The 22,252-nt window shown below is 44.3% G+C and overlaps 2 protein-coding genes across 3 annotated transcripts in view; both read right to left on the reverse strand.

The window, feature by feature from the left end:
* The window catches only part of WDR47 (WD repeat domain 47), an 89,146-nt gene extending 81,286 nt beyond the window's left edge, over positions 1–7,860 (reverse strand). Inside the window, exon 1 of the mRNA XM_031651523.1 lies at positions 7,423–7,860. The gene's annotated coding sequence lies outside the window, so the exon portion shown is untranslated. The remainder of the gene's footprint in view (positions 1–7,422) is intronic.
* Positions 7,861–9,991: 2,131 nt separating this feature from the next.
* On the reverse strand, positions 9,992–21,639 carry TAF13 (TATA-box binding protein associated factor 13). 2 transcript variants are annotated; one of them, XM_031651543.1, is made up of 3 exons: positions 21,518–21,639; positions 20,586–20,664; positions 9,992–10,515 (listed from the first exon to the last, which is right to left on the reverse strand). In XM_031651543.1, exons 1-3 carry the CDS (start codon positions 21,535–21,537, stop codon positions 10,345–10,347), a joined length of 270 nt encoding a protein of 89 aa, XP_031507403.1. In that variant the 5' UTR covers positions 21,538–21,639; the 3' UTR covers positions 9,992–10,344. The 2 variants fall into 2 exon arrangements, with proteins under 2 accessions (XP_031507403.1, XP_031507404.1); XM_031651544.1 differs by having other exon boundaries at positions 21,343–21,626.
* Between the last annotated feature and the right edge of the window lie 613 nt (positions 21,640–22,252).

Raw genomic sequence — 22,252 nt, forward strand, 5'->3', positions numbered from 1 at the left:
TTCCATTTATCGGAATCACACCTGTAATCCCAGCACTTTGAAAGGCTGAGGTGGGCAATCACTTCAGGTTAGGAGTTCCAGACCAGCCTGGCCAACACCATGAAATCTTGTCTCTACAAAAATTAGCTGGGCATGGTGTCGTGCCCCTGTAGTCCCAGCTACAGGAGGCTGAGGCAGGAGGATCATTTGAACCTGGGAGGTGGAGGTTGCAGTGAGCCAAGGTTGCAGCACTGCACTCCAGCCTGGGTGACAGAGCAAGACTCTGCCTTGGGAAAAAAAAATGCCAGGCACGGTGATTCACACCCAAAGGAATTCCAACACTTTGGGAGGCCGAGGCGGGCAGATCACTTGAGCCCAGGAGTTCGAGACCAGCCTGGCCAACACAGTGAAATTCTGTCTCTACTAAAAATACAAAAATTAGGCCAGGCATAGTAGCGCATGCCTGTAATTCCAGTACTTTGGGAGGCTGAGGCAGGCAGATCACGAGGTCAGGAGTTTGAGACCAGCCTGGCCAACATGGTGAAGCCCCATTTCTACTAAAAATTAAAAAAGTAGCTGCATGTGGTGGTGGTCACCTGTAATCCCAGCTACTTGGGAGGCTGAGGCAGGAGAATCACTTGAAACCAGAAGGCGGAGGTTGCAGTGAGCCAAGATTGCACCACTGTACTCCAGCCTGGGCAACAAGAGTGGAACTCCATCTCAAAAATAAAAATAAAAATAAAATGCAAAAATAAAAATACAAAAATTAGCTGGGTGTGGTGGCACAAGCCTGTAGTCCCAGCTACTCGGGAGGCTGAGGCAGGAGAATTGCTTGAACCCAGGAGGCAGAGCTTGCAGTGAGCCAAGACCATGCCATTGCACTCCAGCCTGGGTGACAGAGCGAGACTCTGTCTCAAAAAAAAAAAAAAAAAGAATTCCATGTATCTGGATACCACATAGCAAAATGGTACCTGTGCTGTCTCAGATACAATAGGTGTTTAATAAATAAATACTCAATATATGAAAACGTTTTCCTTGAGCCAATCCCCTAATTTTTTTTTTTTTTTTTTTTTTGAGACAGAGTTTCGCTCTTGTTGCATAGGCTAGAGTGCAATGACACGATCTTGGCTCACCACAACCTCCGCCTCCTGGGTTCAAGTGATTCTTCTGCCTCAGTCTCCCGAGTAACTGGGATTACAGGTGTGCACTGTCATGCCTGGGTAATTTTGTATTTTTAGTAGAGATGGGGTTTCTGTATGTTAGTTAGGCTGGTCTCGAACTCCCAACCTCAGGTGATCTGCCCGCCTTGGCCTCCCAAAGTGCTGGGATTACAAGTGTGAGGTACTGCACCCGGCCTTTTTCTTTTTTCTTTTCTTTTTAAGAGACAGGGTTTCAGTATATTGCCCAGGCTGATCTTGAATTCCTGGTTTCAAACGATTCTCACCTTGGCTTCCAGAGGTGCTAGATTTACAGGACTGGGCACAGCTTTTTTTTTTTTTTTTTTGAGATAGGGTCTCATATGTTTGCAGTGGTGCAATCATAGCTCACTGTAACCTCGAACTCCTGGACTCAAGTGGTCCTCCCATCTAGGACCACTCCTCCCAAGTACCTAGGACTCCAAGGGCATGCCACTGCACCCGACTAATTTTATTTCTTATTTTTGTAGAGATGGGGGTCTCGCTATGTCGCCCAGACTGCCCTATCACATAATTTAATGGTGTGAATACTCATATAGTCATTTACAAGGGCCCAGGAAAAGCAGCAGCCTTCAACAACACATTTAACACCTTGTTCCCTGATCATCCACACTTCCAGTATCTATTTGTGGTAAGAAGGAAAACATGGGGACTCTAAGAAAATCAGACCTAGAAAAATGGGTATGTTCTGTGATGTGGGCAAAGCTTTTAAAAGTTCTTGGTTTTAGGCTGGGTGCAGTGCCTGAAACTTGTAATCCCAGCACTTTGGGAGGCTGAGGCGGGTAGATGGCTTGAGTCTAAGAGTTCAAGATGAGCCTAGGCAACATGACAAGACTGCATCTCTTTAAGAAAAAAAAAAAATAGGCAGGGCACAGTGGCTCACGCCTGTAATCCCAGCACTTTGGGAGGCCAAGGTGGGCAGATCACGAAGTCAGGAGTTCGAGACCAGCCTAACCAACCAACATGGTGAAAACCGGTCTCTACTAAAAATACAAAAATTAGCCTGGCGTGGTGGCGGGTGCCTATAATTCCAGCTACTCAGGAGGCTGAGGCAGGAGAATCGCTTGAATCTGGGAGGTAGAGATTGCAGTGAGCCGAGATCGTCCCACTGCACTCCAGTCTGGGCAACAGAGCAAGACTCTGTCTCAAAATAAATAAATTAATTAATTAATGAAATGAAGTAAATTAGATGGGCACGTGTATAAAAAATATATAATAATAATAGAAATAAAGTGCACAATAAATGTAATGCACTTGAATCATCACAAAACCATCCCCCATCACCCTCACCCCAGTCCATAGAAAAACTGTCTTCCACAAAACTGGTCCCTGGCACAAAAATGGTTGGGGACCACTGCTCTAGACAATGCATTCATGTAACTCCCCTCACTGTCATTCACCCTCATAATGTTGTTTTCATTTCCTACATGTGTATGCCTAGAGAAGGAAGAATGTGCTGATCATATAGGTGCAAGTTTTACTTACCTCTATAAACTGGTATCTGTTTTCATACACTGGTCTTATAAGTTTGGATTCTGTGAGTGTACCCAGAGAGATGAATGTGCTATTTGCTGATGAAATCAGTTTCTAAGCCTGCAATGCTGGAAATCAAACTCTGGCTCTGGACTATAGTATACTCACTCAAGTAATGCAACCTCCCAAAGTCTCTTGGGAAATGGCCAAATGACTCTCCAGGCAGCACCCTTCTCCACTGATGACAGGCCAAGTGAGCTCTTTCCTCCATTTTAAAATTTCTACATTTACAATATTACAGTTTTTACTAAAGAACACCAATTCCGGCAAGGCGTGGTGGCTCATGCCTGTAATCCCAGCACTTTGGGAGGCTGAGGTGGGCGGATCACCTGAGGTCAGGAATTTGAGACCAGCCTGGCCAACATGGCGAAACCCCCACTCTACTAAAAAAGTACAAAAATTAGTTGGGTATGGTGGCACCCGCCTCTGATCCCTGCTACTCAGGAGGCTGAGGCAGGAGAATTGTTTGAACCTGGGAGGCGGAGGTTGTGGTGAGCCAAGATCATGCCACTGCACTCCAGCCTGGGCAACAGAGTGAGACTTGGTCTCAAAAAAAAAGAGAGAGTGCTTCACTTAAAGTGGAGACTGTGCACTGTGGCTCACACCTATAATCCTAGAACTTTGGGAATCTGAGGCAGGAGAATGGCTTGAGGACAGGAGTTCAAGGCCAGCCTGGGCAACATAGTGAGACTCCATCCCTACAAAATTAAGAAAAAAATTAGCCAGGTGCAGTGTAGTCTTAGCTACTTGGGAGGCTGAGGAATGAGGATGACGAACCCACGAGTTCAAGGTGCCGTGAGCTATGATCCTGCCACTGCACTCCAGCCTGAGTGACAGAGCAAGACCCTGTCTCTAACAACAACAACAACAACAACAACAACAAAAAGTCACAAAGTTTGGAGGAAATTATTATAGATTAAAAGAAATTTAGACATACCAAACAAATGCAATGGGTAACACCTTGTTTAGATCCTATTTCAAAGAAACTGTGGGAAGCAGAATAATAACCCCTCACAGATGTCTATTTCCTTTAGCCAGGCATGATGGTGCATTGCCTGGAGCCCTAGCTATTCAGTAGGCTGAGGCAGGAGGATTGCTTGACAGGAGTTGGAGGCTGCAGTGAGCTATGATCACTCCAGCCTGGGTCACAAAGCGAGACCCCATCTCAAAAAAAAAGTCCACATCCTAATTCCCAGGACCTGAGAATATGTTACTTGACATGGTAAAAAGAGATTTTGCTTGCATGATTAACTTAAGAGCCTTGAAATGGGGAGTGTATTCTGGGTTATCCAGGTGAGTCCAATATCAGAGAATCTTTACCAGCTGGAGTCACAGGCCAGGGAGATGCAACATTGCTAGCTTTGAAGAAGGGTAACAGAAGCCAAGAAATGTAGCCTTTACAAGTTGGAAAAGGCAAGCAAACAGGTGTCTCCTAGAACATCCAGAAAGGAACACAACTGTGTCAGCACCTTGATTTTAGCACAGTAAGGCTAGGGTCAAACTTCTTTTTTTTTTTTTTTTTTGAGATGGAGTCTCACTCTGTCACCCAGGTTGGAGTACAGTGGCACGATCTCGGCTCACTGCAAGCTCCGCCTCCTGGGTTCATGCCGTTCTCCTGCCTCAGCCTCCTGAGTAGCGGGGACTACAGGCACCCACCACCACGCACAGCCAATTTTTTGTGTTTTTTAGTGGCGATGGGTTTTCACCGTGTTAGCCAGGATGGTCTCGATCTCCTGACCTCGTGATTCGTGATTCGGGCTGGGGTCAAACTTCTTACCTAGAGAATTAGTTAAATAATAAATGTGTGTAAGTCACTAAATGAGCTGTAATTTGTTACAGTAACAATTGAAATAATACACACACTCAAAAAAGATATGTTGAGACAAATCAGCAAGATTTAAACAGGGATTTGGCATCAGGCACTGTGGCTCACACCTGCAATCCCAGTACTTTGGCAGGACTAAGGCAGGAGGATCACTTGAACCCAGGAGTTCAAGACCAGCATGGGCAACATAGTGAGACCCCTCTCTCTACAAAAAAATTTTAAAAATTAGCCAGTAGTAGTGCTGCACACCTGTAGTCTAGCCACTTGGGAGGTTAAGGTAGGAGGACTGCTTGAACCCAGGAGGAAAAGACTATAGTAAGCCATGATCATGCCACTGCACTCTAGCCTGGGCAACAGAGCAAGACCCTATTTAAAAAAAATTTTAAAATTAACAGGAATTGGGTATCAGATGGAATATTGAGGAAATAGTGTTAATTTTTGATAGAATATAGTAATACTATTTGGGCTTTTTAAACTTTGTTTGTTAGAAATATGCACTGAAGCTCAGGCACGTTGGCTCATACCTGTAATCCCAGCACTTTGGGAGGTCGAGGCAGGTGGATCACTTGAGGTCAGGAGTTCAGCACCAGCCTAGCCAAAATGGTGAAACCCCATCTCTACTAAAAATACAAAAATTAGCTAGGCATGGTGGCAGATGCCTGTAATCCCAGCTACTCGGGAGGCCGAGGCAGGAGAATCACTTAAAGCCAGGAGGTGGAAGTTGCAGTGAGCCAAGATCATACCACTGCACTCTAGCTTGGGTGACAGAGTGAGACTATGTCACACACACACACAAAAAAAGAGGCCGGTGGTGGCTCAAGCCTGAAATCCCAGCACTTTGGGAGGCGAGGCGGAGGATCGAGGTCAGGAGATGAGACCATCCTGGCTAACATGGGCAGTCTCTAAAAATACAAAAACTAGCGAGCGGTGGCCTGATCCCCAGCTACTTTCGAGGCTGAGGCAGGAGAATGGCGTGAACCGGGGAGGCGGAGCTTGCGGTAGGCAGAGATAGGCGCACTCCAGCCTGAAGCGACAGAAGCGAGACTCCGTCTCAAAAAAAAAAAAAAATAAAAATAAAAAGAAAAAAAGAAGAAAAAATATGTACTGAGAGTATTTATAGATATGAAATGATACAAGGATGTCTGGGATTGCTTTATTTTTATTTTTTTAAAGATGATCTTGGCCTTGTTGTAAGACTGAAGTGCAATAGCGCGATCTTGGCTCCTGCAACCTCCACCACGCCCAGGTTCAAGGGATTGCCTGACTCTCCGAATAGCTGGGATTACAGGCTCGTGACTATGCCCAGCTAATTTTCATGTTGAGTAGAGACAGGTTTCACTATCTTAGCCAGGCTGGTCTGAACTCTGACCTCAGGTGATCCTCGCCTCCCAAAGTTTTGCAGGATTATAGGCGTGAGCCATTACACCAATAGATTTGCTTTAAAATAATACTGTCCTCCTACAGCAAAAGGTAAAAGGGAGTTCTGAAACCAAGGTCAAAAATAAAAATAAAAAATTATTTAAAAGGTAGGGGGATAGGACAAATTGGCAAAAGTTGATTTACTTGTTGAAGCTGGGGACTAATTTTTATTGTGTATACTTGAGGATTTTCCATAGGAAGTTAAAAAGAAAAAGTGAATTATTTTAGGAGAGAGCACTTATATATTCCAGATCAGCACTGTCAAAATTTTCTGGCGGTGGCAGTGGCTCAAGCCTGTAATCCCAGCACTTTGGGGAGGCCAAGGCAGGCGGATCCACAAAGGTCAGAGATTGAGACCATCCTGTAGCTAACATGGTGAAACGTCTCTACTAAAAATACAAAAAACTAGCGGTGGTGTAGGCGCCTGTAGTCCCAGCTACTTGGGAGGCTGAGGCAGAGGAATGAAATAAGAAGCCGGGAGAGGCGGAGCTTGCAGTGAGCTGAGATCGGCCACTGCACTCCAGCCTGGTGACAAGAGACTCGATCTCAAAAAAAAAATTTTTCTATGATGATGGCAATGTTCCATATCAGCACTGTCAATGCTATACCGCTTACCATAAGGCTTTTGAGCACTTGAAATATAAAGGCTTGTAATGGCCAGGCGCCCAGTGAGGCTCACGCCTGTAATCCCAGCACTGGGAGGCGAAGTGGCGGGCAGATGGGATAGGAGATCGAGACCATGGGTGGCCCGTCTCACTAAAAATACAAGGAGTGCTTGATTGGTGAGCTATAGTCCAGCTACTCGGGAGGCTGAGAGGCAGGAGAATGGCCTGAACCTGGGGGCCGGAGCTTGTGAGCAGGGATCCAGCATGCACTACACTCCAGCCTGGAGTGAAAAAAAAAAGAAATATAGCAAACGCAACTAAGGAAGTGAATTTTTCATTTTATCATCATTTTTTAAATATTTTATTTTTTGAGACAGAGTCTTACTCTGTTGCCCAGTCTGGAGTGTAGTATAATCTCGGATCACTGCAGCCTCTGCCTCCTGGGTTCAAGTGATTCTCCTGCCTCAGCTACCCGAGAATCTGGGCTTACAGGCATGTGCCACCACACCTGGCAAATTTTTGTATTTTTGGTAGAGATGGTGTTTCACCATGTTGGCCAGGCTGGTCTTGAACTTCTGACCTCAAGTGATCTGCCTGCCTCAGCCTCCTAAAAACCTGGGATTACAGGTGCGAGCCACCACACCCAGCTGAATTTTTCATTTTAAAATGTAAATAGCCACATGTGGTTAGTGGCTACCATTTACACAGTGCAGCTGGGGATACTGGAAGACAGCCATGCCACCTTACTACCAGAATTTGAAGTTAATAAGCAAGCTCATGAATCAAGTCAGCCCCCCGAGCCTCTTTCCCCTTTTTGTTAATAGCATTATCCAGTATCCCAATCCCACTCCAAGCTCTTTCTTACCAGAAGTGGGGCATGAGATCCGGGCTGTTGCACAACTTCTTCCTGGCCATAGTGACTGGTCCAGGAAGAAAATAAGCAGAGCTCGGATTGTCATAATCCTTGCTTGGAATGTTCTATATTACGAAGTAAAGCAGCTTCTTCAATTTGGAGTTGTAAGGAGGGAACTCTAGAACTGCTGGCCATCATGTTCCTTTGCCACTCTGAGAATAAAACCAAAATTAGGATAAAAGACAGAGAGACAGTGTCTTGCTTCTCAAGTACTTAGATCCAGTCAACCCTAAATTCAGCTCCATCCCTTCTTTTCCATGTTTCGGTGAGGTAAGCCAATAACTGCCTTGTTTATGCTATTAATAGTTTTGAGTTAAGTTGTATCACTTGCAACCTAAAATAGTCTTAATGCAAAGCCCCACTCAGTCTGGGCAACACAGTGAAATAGCTTCTCTAGCCAGGCATGCCTGTAGTCCCAGCTACTCGGGAGGCTGAGGTGGGAGGATTATTTGAGCGCAGGAGGTCAAGGCAGTGAGCCGTGATTGTGCCACTGCACTCCAGCCTGGGTGACAGAGTAAGCAGTTTACTGCACCCTTGACTGCCCAGACTCAAACGATTCTCCCACCTCACCCTCCTGAGTAGCTGGGACCACAAACGGACACCACTGTGCCTGGCTCTATTTTTCACAGAGATGGGGTCTTGTCATCTTGCCCAGCCTGGTCTCCAACTCCTGGGCTCAAGCGATCCTCCCGCCTCAGCCTCCCAAGTAGCTGGGACTACAGGCATGCCACCATGCCTGGCTAATTGTTTTGTATTTTTTGTAGAGACAGGGTTTCAACATGTTGGCCAGGCTGGTCTTGAACTCCTGACCTCAAGTGATCCACCCGCCTTGGCCTCCCAAAGTGCTGGGATTACAGGTGTGAGGCATTGTGCCTGGCCTTGATTTTTGCAGAGATGGGGTCTACGTTGCCCAGACTGGTCTCCAACTCCTGGGCTCAAGAGATCTTCCTGCCTAGGCCTCCCAAAGTGCTGGGATTGCAAGCATGGGCCACGGTGCCCAGCCCTGCTTTTTTAAATGAAATGATTCACCCTGATATGCACTGAAATAAAAAAAAATTTCAGTTAGACTAAGCAGCAAGAATTATCATATTACCAGTAATGGGCATAATATTCTGGGAGGAAAAAAAGTCATAAATCAGTCAGATTCAAGGATCAACCTGTTTAACTGTTCATATTTTATTCCTGTATCAGTAGATTAGGAAAGCAAAATTTTCCCAAGCACTGATTTATAGATCATGTTTATAAGCGGCACACAAAAAGTTAAGTTTCATAAACAATAAGTAGATCAGTGATCTACTTAAATTCAATTGTAATCCTTACGTTAAGCTGAGGGCAATAATAATTTAATATAATAGACAATACACACAAACCCGTGTATCCAGAACTACAAACATGGTTTCCATAGCCACATATGGTTTTAGTCACATTTCCACAATGAACAAGTACTTACAAATATGTTAATAAAACACTAACCCAAATGCTTATCCTGCCATGAGCTTTTAAGCAATGCCATTCCTGCTACTGAAAGCATTTATTTTTAGAAGCTCGAATCTGATCTGGGAAAACGGGTTCTCCTAAAACTTAACAGGATGTTATAAATCTGAAAAGATTTTAAATCAAAAAGCCTTCCAACACAGCATTATTCATGTGAAACTTGATTTCTTAAAAAATAATAACTTGTTATCTGAAGAAAATTAAAACAGATTATCTTTTAAGAGATATAAACATTCTCTCAAAAAACTATATTTTCCTCTATCATCTCTTTAAAAGAAATGCAAACCAGTTCATTATCTGTAGTTGTTATTTTGAGACAGAGTCATATTCTCTTGCTCAGGTTGGAGTGCAGTGGCACCATCTCAGCTCACTGCAATCTCTGTCTCCTGGGTTCAAAGCAGTTCTTCTGCCTCAGCCTCCCAAGTAGCTGGGATTACAGGCACATGCCTCCATGCCTGGCTAATTTTTTAATTTTTAGTAGAGGCAAGGTTTTGCCATGTTGGCCAGGCTGGTCTCGAACTCCTGGCCTCAAGTGATCTGCCGGCCTCAGCCTCCCAAAGTGCTGGGATTACAGGTGTGAGCCACAACACCTGGCCTAGTTCATTATCTTTAATAATAATTGTCTTTAATAATGAACTAGACAATAAACTAGTTGCTGTCTAAAAACTTCTGAATACATGAAGTACAAGTCTGAGCTGTCGAGTCAAAAATGCCATTTAGATTTCACATATTAAATAGCTACAGTAGTCCAGGCATGGTGGCTCACACCTGTAATCTCAGCACTTTGGGAGGCCGAGGCAGGTGGATCACGAGGTCAAGAGATTGAAACCATCCTGGCTAACACAGTGAAACCCCCGCCTCTACTAAAAATACAAAAAATTAGCCAGGCGTGGTGGCGGGTACCTGTAGTTCCAGCTACTCGGGAAGCTGAAGAAGGAGAATCACTTGAACCTGGGAGGTGGAGCTTGCAATGAGCTGAGATCGTGCCACTGCACTCCAGCCTGGCGACATACCAAGACTCTGTCTCAAAAAAAAAAAAAAAAAAGCTACAGTACAGCTTACAAGGGTATAAACATACCTAACAGACAAATACTACTTTATCCTTTAGATAGTCAAAACTCAGAAGGAACGGCATGGTTTGCAAGGTACATTGACTTATGTGTGGTCATTAAACCCCAGTAAGTAATTCAAGTATGGTAATACAAAGGCAGGCAATTAAATACACCAATATCACTCTAAAATCAAAGGCATAAAAATAAAGGCTGAAAACTTTCTCTATCTTTCATTTACATGGCTAGATATCAGAACCTTACTTTAGAAAATATACAATTATTATATATGATTTCCCCAGATGGTAATTTTCAGAAACTACAAAAAGTGTCAAGATCCATAGTTTGCTTCATCAAATGCTTTTCTAGCTCGTTTCAATTCTTCATTCATAGTAAGCAAGTCTTTAACCCTGGCAAACTTTCTTGGGTCCTTTCGAATCAAGAAGACAATATCTTCAACTTGTACTCGACCTTGTCTTCCAATCGACATTGCCTTGTGAGTCTATTACAAAGAAACATATTATATTTAATTTTTTACAATCTATTATTTTACTGTTTTAATTTGCATTTATTAATTGCAAGTGAGGTCGAAGATTTTCTCTATTATGGCTATATCATGGCTATTCATTTGTGAATTATCTTTCTACTTATGTCCTCTGTCCATTTTCTTTTTTTTTTTTTTTTTGAGACAGAGTCTCGCTCTGTCGCCCGGGCTGGAGTGCAGTGGCCGGATCTCAGCTCACTGCAAGCTCCGCCTCCCGAGTTTACGCCATTCTCCTGCCTCAACCTCCCGAGTAGCTGGGACTACAGACGCCCGCCACCTCGCTCGGCTCGCTTTTTGTATTTTTTAGTAGAGACGGGGTTTCAACGTGTTTGCCAGGACGGTCTTGATCTCCTGACCTCGTGATCCGCCCGTCTCCGCCTCCCAAAGTGCTGGGATTACAGGCTTGAGCCACCGCGCCCGGCCCCTCTGTCCATTTTCTAGTGGGTTATTAGCAATGTTCCCCTTTTTGTTTCACAGGCACTTTAAAAAAATATCTTTTTTTTTTTTTTTTTTTGAGACGGAGTCTCGCTCTGTCGCCCAGGCTGGAGTGCAGTGGCGCGATCTCGGCTCACTACATGCTCCGCCTCCCGGGTTCACGCCATTCTCCTGCCTCAGCCTCCTAAGTAGCTGGAACTACAGGCGCCCGCCACCACGCCCGGCTACTTTTTTTTATATTTTCAGTAGATACGGGGTTTCACTGTGTTAGCCATGCTTGTCTTGAACTCCTGAACTCAGGCGATCCACCTGCCTCGGCCTCCCAAAGTCCTGGGATTACAGGTGTGAGCCACCATGCCCAGCCAAAAAAATATCTTAAGGACATTAAAATGTCAACTTTATTGTTCCTTTTCTGTTTTTTGATATATGTAGATTTTGTCTTCATTTGTATAAAATAATTTTATCATTTTGTGTACTCACCCATTTCATTTATGCTTTGTGTCCTCCTCCATCTTAATACCCAATAAACATTGGTGGATTTTCTAAAAATCAAATAAATCTCATCCCCTGTCATTATATACTCACCTGTGCAAAATTGAAGACCTATCATAGCATTATTTCTAATGACTAAAAAATAGAAGCTAAATACTTAATAATACGGCATTGAGCCAGACATAGTGGCTCACACTGGTAATCCCAGAACTTTGTGAGGCTGAGGGGTTAGATCGCTTGAACCCAGGAGTTCAAGACCAACCTGGGCAACATAGTGAGACCCCGTCTCTACAAAAAATTTAAAAATTAAGAGAGCTTGCCAGGCGCAGTGGCTCACGCCTGTAATCCCAGCACTTTGGGATGCCAAGGCAAGCAGATCAAGAGGTCAGGAGATCAAGACAATCCTGGCTAACATGGTGAAACCCCATCTCTACTAAAAACACAAAAAATTAGCCCGGCGTGGTGGCAGGCGCCTGTAGTCCCAGCTACTTGGGAGGGTGAGGCAGGAGATGGCTTGAACCCAGGAGGCGGGGCTTGCAGTGAGCGGAGATCGTGCCACTGCACTCCAGCCTGGGCGACAGAGCGACACTCTGTCTCAAAAAAAAAAAAACTAAAAAAAAATTAAAAAAAAAAAAAAAGCAGAGCATGGTGGAATATGCCTGTAGTCTCAGGTATTTGAGAGGCTGAAGTGGGAGGACCACTTGAGTCCGGAAGGTCTCAGCTGCAGTGCACAATGATCATGCCACTGCCCTCCAGCTGGGGCAACAGAGTGAGATCCTGTCACACACACACACACACACAAACATTGTATATATTTAAATACTGGAAAAGGAGGAGAAAAAAATAAACCTATGTTGGATAATGGCATTATGGGTAATATTTTTATTTTATTCAAGGATTTTAAAATTATGTTCTTATAAAAAATGGAAGAGGGTAGGTGCGGTGGCTCACGCTTATAATCCCAGCACTTTGGGAGGCCAGGGCTGGCGGATTACCTGAGGTCGGGAGTTCGAGACCAGTCTGACCAATGAAGAGAAACCCTTGCCCTATTAAAATACAAAATTGTCCAGGCTGGTGGGCACATGCCTGTAATCCCAGCTCCTCAGAGGCTGAGGCAGGAGAATCCCTTGAACCTGGCAGGTGGAGGTTGGCGGTGAGCCGCAGATCACCATTGCACTGCAGCCTGGGCAACAAGAATGAAACTCCGCCTCCCAAAAAAAAAAAAAAAAAAAAGGAAGAAGAGGGGGATGAACATGTATGTATAACCTCCATCCTTAATGATAAACAGTAACCAATAATCCTGCAAACCAAGCACTCAAATGGATAGCTTATTTCAAAGGGATGACATAAGCTCTATCTACCTTAAAGTTTAATATTTCAAATCTATTCTTCAATTAAGTAAGACCAGTTAGAAAGAATCTTACCATTTCAGGATAAACTCTATGACAAGATCTTCAAGAATATCCACTGACTCAGTATAAGACTTGGTCATCCCCAAAGCCATACACATCATACATCGACTGTAAATAACAATCACTTTTGTTTACTTCTACAGATTTAACAATTTAATGCTTTAAAAATAAACTAGAAGTGAACCAAGTTATAGACAATATTATATAAAACATATTTGCATTGTATTTGCTATCTCCAAGTATGGATTCTGGTGTAAAAGGTTTATGACAGTTCGATGACCAACTGTTCCCATGTAGCCTCCAACCAAACTCTTCCCTTCCTCCGAGAGCTACTGAACCCTACAAACAGTGTTTTCCTTAATCTCTATCATCTACTTTCTTACTAGCTCCTGACCCCATAGAACACCTTTTAAGTGGTAGGAAACTCTTGGCAGGGGACAGGACAGATAGCAACAGCTTAGCCTTTTGGAGGCAGTTTTTGTGTGTGTGGGCATGGCAGAGGGGTGGCCAAAAAAGGCAGACTTTTACTGATATTACCATAGGGGAAAAGACATGAGAGAAAGCTCAAATAGGTTTTTTTTTTTGAGACAGAGTCTCCTCTGTCGCTCATAGGCTAGAGTGCAGTGGCACCATCTCGGGCTCACTGCAAGTCTGCCACCGGTTCAATGCCATTCTCCCTGCCTCAGCCTCCCAGTAGCTGAACTACAGGCTTCATCACTGACGCCTCGGGGTTAATTTTTGTATTTTTAGGATTAGGTTTCACCCATGTTAGCCAGGGATGGTCTTGATCTCCTGACCTCGTGATCCACCTGCCTTGGCCTCCCAAAGTGCTGGGATTACAGGCGTGAGCCACTGCGCCTGGCCCCAAATACTTTCTTACAGGAAGCAACACGGTAATCAAAATTAGAAAGCAGAGGGCTTACTACAAGGAATTTTGACATTTCCTAGATCAACACAACTGCTGGCAAAGCCCTTTCAGGCTTCATCGGAGGAAACCATAGGAAATGAAAAAGGTAAGTCTAGGTCGGGTGCAGTGGCCCACACCTGTAATCCAGCACTTTGGGAGGCCCAGGCAACTAGACTGCTTGAGCTCAGGAGTTTGAGACAAGCCTGGGCAACATGGCGAAACCCTGGCTCTACAAAAAAACCCCACAAAAATTAGCTGGGCGAAGGCCGGGATGGTGGCTCACGCCTGTAATTCCAGCACTTCGGGAGGCTAAGGCAGATCACTTGAGGCCAGAAGTTTGAGATCAGCCTGGCCAACAAGGTGAAGCCCCGTCTCTACTAAAAACAAAACACAAAAGTCAGCTGGGGGTGTTGGCAAATGCTTATAATCTCAGCTACTCGGGAGGCTGAGGCATGAGAATCACTTGAATCCAGGAGGCAGAGGTTGCAGTGAGCTGAGATCGTGCCACTGCACTCCAGCCTGGGTGACAGAGACTGTGTCTCAAAAATAATAATCATCATCATCATCATCATCATCATAGAGAGAGAAGTCTAATATACAGAAAAAAAAAACTGCAAAAGATAAACCGTATATAGTCCTTATTATATGCCAGGTACTCTCATAAGTCTTTACATATATAACTCATTTAATCCTCACAATGATCCTTTGAGGTAGATACTATTGATTATCCCCATTCTATAGATGAGAAAATTAAAGCACTGCAGTAACTGATTTACCCAAGGTCACAAAGCTAGTAAGAGATGGAACCTGAGTTTGAACCCAGCTGATCTGGTTCAGGTCTTTCCTCATACCCACAACAGCATCGCACTTGTTGGTACTTGTAGTTTAGGGCAGACAGGATCCATATGAATTCTTTTTTTTGCTCCCCTTTTTTTGAGCCAGTCTTGGCTCTGTCGCCCAGGCTGGAGTGGTGTTGCAGTCACAGCTTGCTGCAGCCTCAACCTCCCTGGCTCATGTGAGCAGCTGGGACTACAGGCACATGCCACCATGCCTGTGCTAATTTGTGGGGTTTTTTTGAAATGGAAGTCTCACTGTGTCACCCAGGATAGAGTGCAATGGCATGATCTCAGCTCACTGCAACCTCCACCTCCCAGGTTCAAGAGTTTCTCGAGCTTCAGCCTCCAAGTAGCTGGGATTACAGGCATGCGATACCACACCCACTAATTTTTTTGTATTTTTTAGTAGAGTCAGGGTTTTGCCACGTTACCCAGGATAGTCCTGAATTCCTGGCCTCAAGTGATCTGCCTCTGAATTCTTGGCCTCAAGTGATCTGCCTGCCTTGGCCTCCCAAATTATTGGGATTACAGGCATGAGCCACCACACCCAGCCATTTTAAATTTTTTCTAGAGACAGGGGTCTCGCTATGTTGCCCAGGCTGGTTTTGAACTGGTTTCTAAAAATTTATTTATTTTTGTTTTCTCGTAGAGACAGGGTCCCACCTTGTTGTCCAGGCTGGTATCGAACTCCCGGACTCAAGCAATCCTCCTGCCTTGGCCTCCCAAAGTGCTGGGATTACAGGTGTGAGCCACCATACTCAGCTGAGATCCACATAGGTTCTTATCCTATCACCTATAAACTCCCAGTCCAGAGACAAGCCAGCGCTGTGGTTCACGCCTATAATCCCTGCACTTCTGGAGGCCCAAGTGGGCGGATCACCTGAGGTCGGGTGTTTGAGACCAGCCTAAACAACATGGTGAAACCCCGTCTCTACTAAATATACAAAAATTAGGGGGGCGTGGTGGCGCTCGCCTGTAATCCCAGCTACTAGGGAGGCTGAGGCAGGAGAATCGCTTGAACCCAGGGGGCAGAGGTTGCAGTGAGCCAAGAGCACGCCAATGCATTCCAATGGGCGACAGAGGAAGACTCGGTCTCAAAAAAAAAAAAAAAAAAAAAGTCCTTGAGACCACCCTAAAATCATACAGAAAAATTTTATAAATTATCTGTACATGGGCATTTTTCTGGGAATAATTATAACTTTCATCAGATTCTCAAAGGCGTATATGTAAATGGAAAGAAACTCTGTCAAATGCTGCAAGTGTTTTATTATCTTGATCTTAGTAGTGGTTACAAGTGTGTGAGTGTGTGTGTGTGTGTGTGTGCACGTGTATACAGTTGCCCCTTAGTATCCTTGGGAGCTTGATTCCAGGACCTCCCGTGGATACCAAAATCTTCAGATGCTCAAATCCCAGATATAAAATGGCATAGTGTTTGCATATAACCTAAACACATCCTATCTATATTTTAAATCATCTCTAGGTTACTTACAATACCTAATACAATGTAAATGCTATGTAAATAGTTGCTATATTATATTGTTTAGGGAATAATGACCAGGAAAAAAAGTCTGTACATGTTCAATAGAGACACAGTTTTTTTTTCCTCAATATTTTCCATCTGAGGTTGGTTGAATCCATGGATGCAGAACCCATGGATATAGAGGGCTGACTGTATAGTATACATAAAATTCAGCAAGCTGTTCACTTAAGACTTACATAATTTATTGTATCTAAGTTTTATTTTTTTAAAAAAAGGTACGGCTGGGCGCAGTAGCTCACGCCTGTAATCCCAGCACTTTGGGAAGCAGAGGTGGGCGGATCATGAGGTCAGGAGATGGAGACCATCCTGGCTAACACGGTGAAACCCCGTCTCTACTAAAAATACAAAAAATTAGCCTGGCGTGGTGGCGGGTGCCTGTAGTCCCAGCTACTCGGGAGGCTGAGGCAGGAGAATGGCGTGAACCCAGGAGGCAGAGCTTGCAGTGAGCCGAGATCACGCCACTGCACTCCAGCCTGGGCGACAGAGGGAGACTCTGTCTCAAGAAAAAAAAAGAAAAATTACAAAAAGATACTTGTAGAATACTTCTAAAGGAAGAAATGAGTAAATTAAGAATAATTCCTCTATTTAGAAGAAGTAAAAACTAGTAGAAGTACAAAGAGAAGAAAGTAGGCCAGGCCTACAGAAGAAAAGGGTGACTTGGAAACCAGCCTGAGATAGATATGTCCCTAGGGTTTACAATGGCAAGAGTCTTTAGGTCCAGAAACAGGAGGAAAAAAACAAACACAGGAGCCAATAGTTTTTTGGATTCTGTGCTTTTTTTTTTTTGCCTTTTTTTAAAAAAAGATAATTTTAGATTTACAGCTGAGTTGCAAAAATAGTACACAGTTCCCATATGTCCACATTCACCCCTTATGTTAACATGTTATACAAACTATAGAAACATCGCGCCTTCAAGAAATTAACATCGCACAAGTACAGACTTATTCAGATTTTTACGAAGTTTTTCCACCAATGTCCTTTTTGTTTCAGGTCTCTATACCATTTAGTTGTCATGTCTCCTTAGTCTCTATATTCCTCTCGACAGTTCTTCTGGCTCTTTTTCATCTTTCAAAACCAATACTCTTTAAATGAAACCACCGTTTCACAAAAACCTTTGACACTTTTGAAGAATATTACTGCTATCTTGTAGACTACCCCTGAATTTGGGTTTCTTTGATGTTTCCTCATTAGATTGAAGTTAGACATTACCAGGAAGAATACCAAGGTGATGTGTCCTCTTAATGCATCATATCAGGGGTACATGTCAATATACTGTATATTATTAGTGATGTTTTGATCACTTGGTTAACATGGTGTCTTCCAGAATTCTCCATTGTAAGTTTACTGTTTTTGTTTAAATATTTTGAGGAAGATATTTTGTCACTAACATGTTGATGGGCAGAATTCACCAGACAGAAAATATATTTCACTGGAAAAGGGAAACTTATTCTATGGGAAGTATGTAAACTGTATTTGGTTAAAGGGTCTATAAAGGCATAAACAAATGCCAGACAATGCTTTGAAATTCTATAGGCCCACTGCAACCTCTGCCTCCCAGGTTCCAGTGACTCTCCGGCCTCAGCCTCCTAAGCAGCTGGAATTTTTTTTTTTTTTTTTTGAGAGGCAGTCTTGCTCTGTCACCCAGGCTGGAGCACAGTGGTGTCATCTTGGCTCACTGCAACCTCCGCCTCCCAGATTCAAGCGATTCTCCTGCCTCAGACTCCCAAGTAGGTGGGGCTACAGGCATGTGTCACCACGTCCAGCTAATTTTTTGTATTTTTAGTAGAGACGGGGTTTCACCGTGTTAGCTAGGATGGTCTCGATATCCTGACCTCATGATCCACCCACCTCAGCCTCCCAAAGTGCTCGGATTACAGGCATGAGCTACTGTGTCCAGCCCTCGAGTAGCGGAATTATAGGCACACATCACCACGCCCAGCTAATTTTTGTATTTTTATCAGAGACGGGGTTTTGCCATGTTGGCCAGGCTGGTCTAGAACTCCTGACCTCAAGTGATCCTCCCACCTTGGCCTCCCAAAGTGCTAGGATTACAAGCATGAGTCACTGTATCCAGTCCCCCGCAAACCTTTTTTTTTCAAGGTTCAGGAGAACAGATCTTTCATCAGTAACCTCTGTGAATAGAGTATCTGGCTGGGAGTAGTGGCTCATGCCTGTAATCCCAGCAGTTTGGGAGGCTGAGGCAGGAGGATCACTTGAGGGTAGGAGTTTGAGACCAGCATGGCCAACATGGTGAAACTAGTCTCTACTGAAAATACAAAAATTAGCTGGGTATGGCTGGGCAAGCTGGCTCACACCTATAATCCCAGCACTTTGGGAGGCCGAGTTGGGTGAATCATCTGAGGTCAGGAGTTGGAGACCAGCCTGGCTAACATGGTGAAACCCGTTTTGTATTTTGTAAAAATACAAAAAAATAGCCGGGGCATGGTGGCGCATGCCTGCAATCCCAGCTACTCAGGAGGCTGAGGCAGGAGAATTGCTTAAACACAGGAGGTGGAGGTTGCCGTAAGACGAGATCACGCCACTGCACTCAAGCCTGGGCGACAGAGCAAGGCTCTATCTCAGGGAGAAAAAAAAAAAAAAAAATTAACTGAGCATGGTGGCATGCACCTATAGTCCCAGCTATTCAGGAGGCTGAGGTGGGAGGATCACTTAAGCCCAGGAGTTCAAGGTTGCAGTGAGCTGTGATCATGCCACTGTACTTTCGACCCAGTGATAGAAGAGTGAGACCCTGTCTCTAAGAAAATAAATAAAAATTAAGAAAACAATTTTTCTTAAAAAAAGATATACTGACCCTGAAGCTGGGTATGGTGGCTTATGCTTATAATCCCAGCACTTTGGGAGGCTGAGATGGCAGATCATGAGGTCAAGAGATCGAGACCATCCTGGCCAACACGGTGAAACCCCGTCTCTACTAACAATACCAAAATAAGCTGGGCGTGGTGGCACGTGCCTGTAGTCCCAGCTACTCGGGAGGCTGAGTCAGGAGAATCACTTGAGCCCAGGAGGCAGAGGTTGCAGTGAGCCAAGATCATGCCATTGCACTCCAGCCTGGTGACAGTGAGACTGTCTCTCAAGGAAAAAAAAAAAAAAAAAAAAGATATACTGATCCTGCAGTTTGAAGGACATTTGGGAACTGCTCAGATATAACCCAGCCTAAATAAACCATATGATAAATCTGTGTTGCCTCATCTCTCAATACTTAGATATAACTTTACATAAAGGACCCAGGACTGGAGATGGAGAGCACATTCTCATGCTGTGTTCCAGGGCTTGGCCTGTACCATCACTAGTAGCAGCAGCTCTCCCTTCCTCGTGTTGCCAAAAAGGGTCAAAACCATCTACTGAGGGGGTAGGATGGAGAATCAATACATTATAATCTCCATGTCATTGCTTATTTTGTTTATTTATCTAATTTGGACACAGGATCTGTTCCGTCACCAAGGCTGGAGTGCAGTGGCGCAATCTGGGTTCACTGCAACCTCCACCTCCTAGGCTCTAGCCATCCTCTCACCTCAGCCTCCAGAGCAGGTGGAACTACAGGGGCGTGCCACCATGCCCTGCTAATTTTTGTATTTTTTGTAGAGAGAGGGTTTCACTATGTCGCCCAGGCTGGTCGACCTCCTGGGCTCAAGCGATCTGCTTATCTTGACCTCCCAAAGTGCTGGGATTACAGGCATGAGCCACTCCATCTAGCCTCCAGTATAATGCCTTACACTATTCACGACCTTCTTTTAGAGACAGAGTATTGCTGTGTCACGCAGGCTGGAGTGCAGTGGCATAATCTTGGCTCACTGCAACTTCTCCCTCCTGGGTTCAAGCGAGCACGTCTGGCTAATTTTTGTATTTTTAGTAGAGATGCGCTTTCATCATGTTGGCCAGGCTGGTCTCGAACTCCTGACCTCCAGTGATTCACCTGCCTCAGCCTCCCAAAGTGCTGGGATTACAGGCAAGAGCCACTGCACCCAGCTGTTCACCACCTTCTTACTTTGTTCATGGCCTTAGTCCAAAGCCCAAGCCCCAACTCACTGGCTACTCTCCCTCAACACCTGTTGCAGCATCCGTTATTACCTGTGGCTTACAGTCAAAGAACCCTCTGTTTCTAGTGCTGCAAAGGCAAGAGGAAAACTAATGGAGGTATGTTCTTCTGCCCTAAATTAAAACACGAACCACATTTGCTCACCTAAAAAGCAATTTATACACACACATACACACACATATAATTGGGGTTAGGATTGGTACTGATTCAAAAGCTAAACAGAATTTGATAGGCTAGTCTGAGAATATTGTCACTACAGGGAAACATTCAAAGCAATAAATGTACTTTGAAAGGACATGTCCAAAAGTTTTCATCATCTATAACAAAATCATTATCAAATACTACTTACATTCTTTAGAAAAAAGTCTCTTTCTTTTACCCTGTCCACCTTCTGCACCTCCTCCAATTTCTTCATTTTCTTCCTCAAACTAAAAAATGTATATATAGAAATGTCAAATAATTGCCTTGCATTTGATATTTTAATAATAACAATTTTTTTTCATTTTTAACAGGCAACAATGCCTAAAGGAAACAGAAAAAAAAAAAAAAAAAAACAGGAAAACTTAGCACTGAAGGAGCCTATGTATCTAGTCCAACTTCCAACTCATCCAAAAATGGCTTCTACAATGTTCCTAACAAATATTCCTACTGCTTCTACGTGTAAGAGTTCTAATGACCATAGGTTTTATTTTTAAACAACTAAGGTGGTCTATTGCTACTGTTACTGTTAAACAGTTGATACTGAATCAAAGTCTACCTTTGTAGACTTTGTAGTAAGCAAAACTAATATTTACTAAGCATTTGCATATACGGTGCTAAAAACGTTCCTTAAGTAAGCCCGTAACCCTATTTTGTAACAAGAAAACTGATGTTCAAAGTTAAATAACTTGCTTAGAGAGAATGGAGATTTTGAAATCCAGGCTGTCTGACTTTCAATGCATTCTTTTCCCACTACTTCACAGTAAGTACAGTTTTGTTAACAATTGAACTGTTGGTTCATAGTGAGCGCTAATAGATGTTAGTTTTGACCTCTGATGATTCTGTAAGTGTTTCAGTGTCTGGCAAATACAGACCAAAATCAAGGGGAAAGGGGTCACAAAACCTACTCTTCCTTCATGTCCTTCCCCACTTTCTAAAATGATCAATCCTTAGGGAGTGAAGTCCCCGAATTCTGTCGGCTGAATTGACTAAGGCAAGCAGATCCGATCCTGAACTCTGCCTCCGCTACTGAGCCCGAAGGAGTGAAGAAAAGAGAGGTTCTGGACACAGACGGTCACTCACGGTGGGGTCTTCTTCCTCATCTGCCATCCCACTGGCCCGCCAACCCACAGCGTACCCCCGGCAGGCTCCCAGCGGGTTACGCTACTTCCGCCGCCTCACTTCCGGTGACGGGCGGGGCTGGAGCTGGGCCTAGCTGACTGAGGCCTGCTGGAGGACGGTGGTGCTTTCCGGCCTAGCGGCGGAAATGCGACAGTCTTTAGCGGAGGAGGCCGGAGCTCCTCCCTGTAACTCTGAAGGAATTGAAAACTAACAAAGAAAAGGAAATCACGGGCTAGGTGGCGTGTCACCCCTAAATTTGCTACTGTGTATTGAATCACGGCTTCCTGTTTGGGGACTGCGAAGCTATGGATCGTAGGAGGGCTAGCCAGCGGTGCTTTATCTGACACAAATGCTTTTAAATCATTTTAAAGATTTGTGGTTCCACCGTTTCTAAGCACTGTGTTAATTATTGGGGATACTGTGCTTCACCACAAATTTCCAAGAGATGGTGTCCCAAGACTAAGCATTTAAAATTTTGTGAAGGTTTTTTTTTTTTTTGAGACCAAGTCTCACTTCGTCGCCCAGACTGGAGTGTGCGGTGGCGCGATCCCGGCCCACTGCAACCTCCGCCTCCTGGGTTCAAGCGATTCTCCTGCCTCAGCCTCCCGAGTAGCTGGGATTACAGGCGTGCACCACCATGCCCGGCCTTTTTTTTTTTTTTGAGACGCAGCCTCACTATCCCCCAGGCTGGAGTGA

This window comes from Papio anubis, chromosome 1 (genome assembly GCF_008728515.1).
Source record: "Papio anubis isolate 15944 chromosome 1, Panubis1.0, whole genome shotgun sequence".
NCBI lineage: Eukaryota > Metazoa > Chordata > Mammalia > Primates > Cercopithecidae > Papio > Papio anubis.

Coding starts and splice junctions, on each gene's coding strand:
- TAF13 (XM_031651543.1), bottom strand. CDS start 21,537: ATGAGGAAGAAGACCCCACC. Junction 20,665..21,517: donor ATGAGGAAGAAGACCCCACC/GTGAGTGACCGT, acceptor TACATTTTTTAG/TTTGAGGAAGAAAATGAAGA. Junction 10,516..20,585: donor GAGACTTTTTTCTAAAGAAT/GTAAGTAGTATT, acceptor TCTTTGTAATAG/ACTCACAAGGCAATGTCGAT.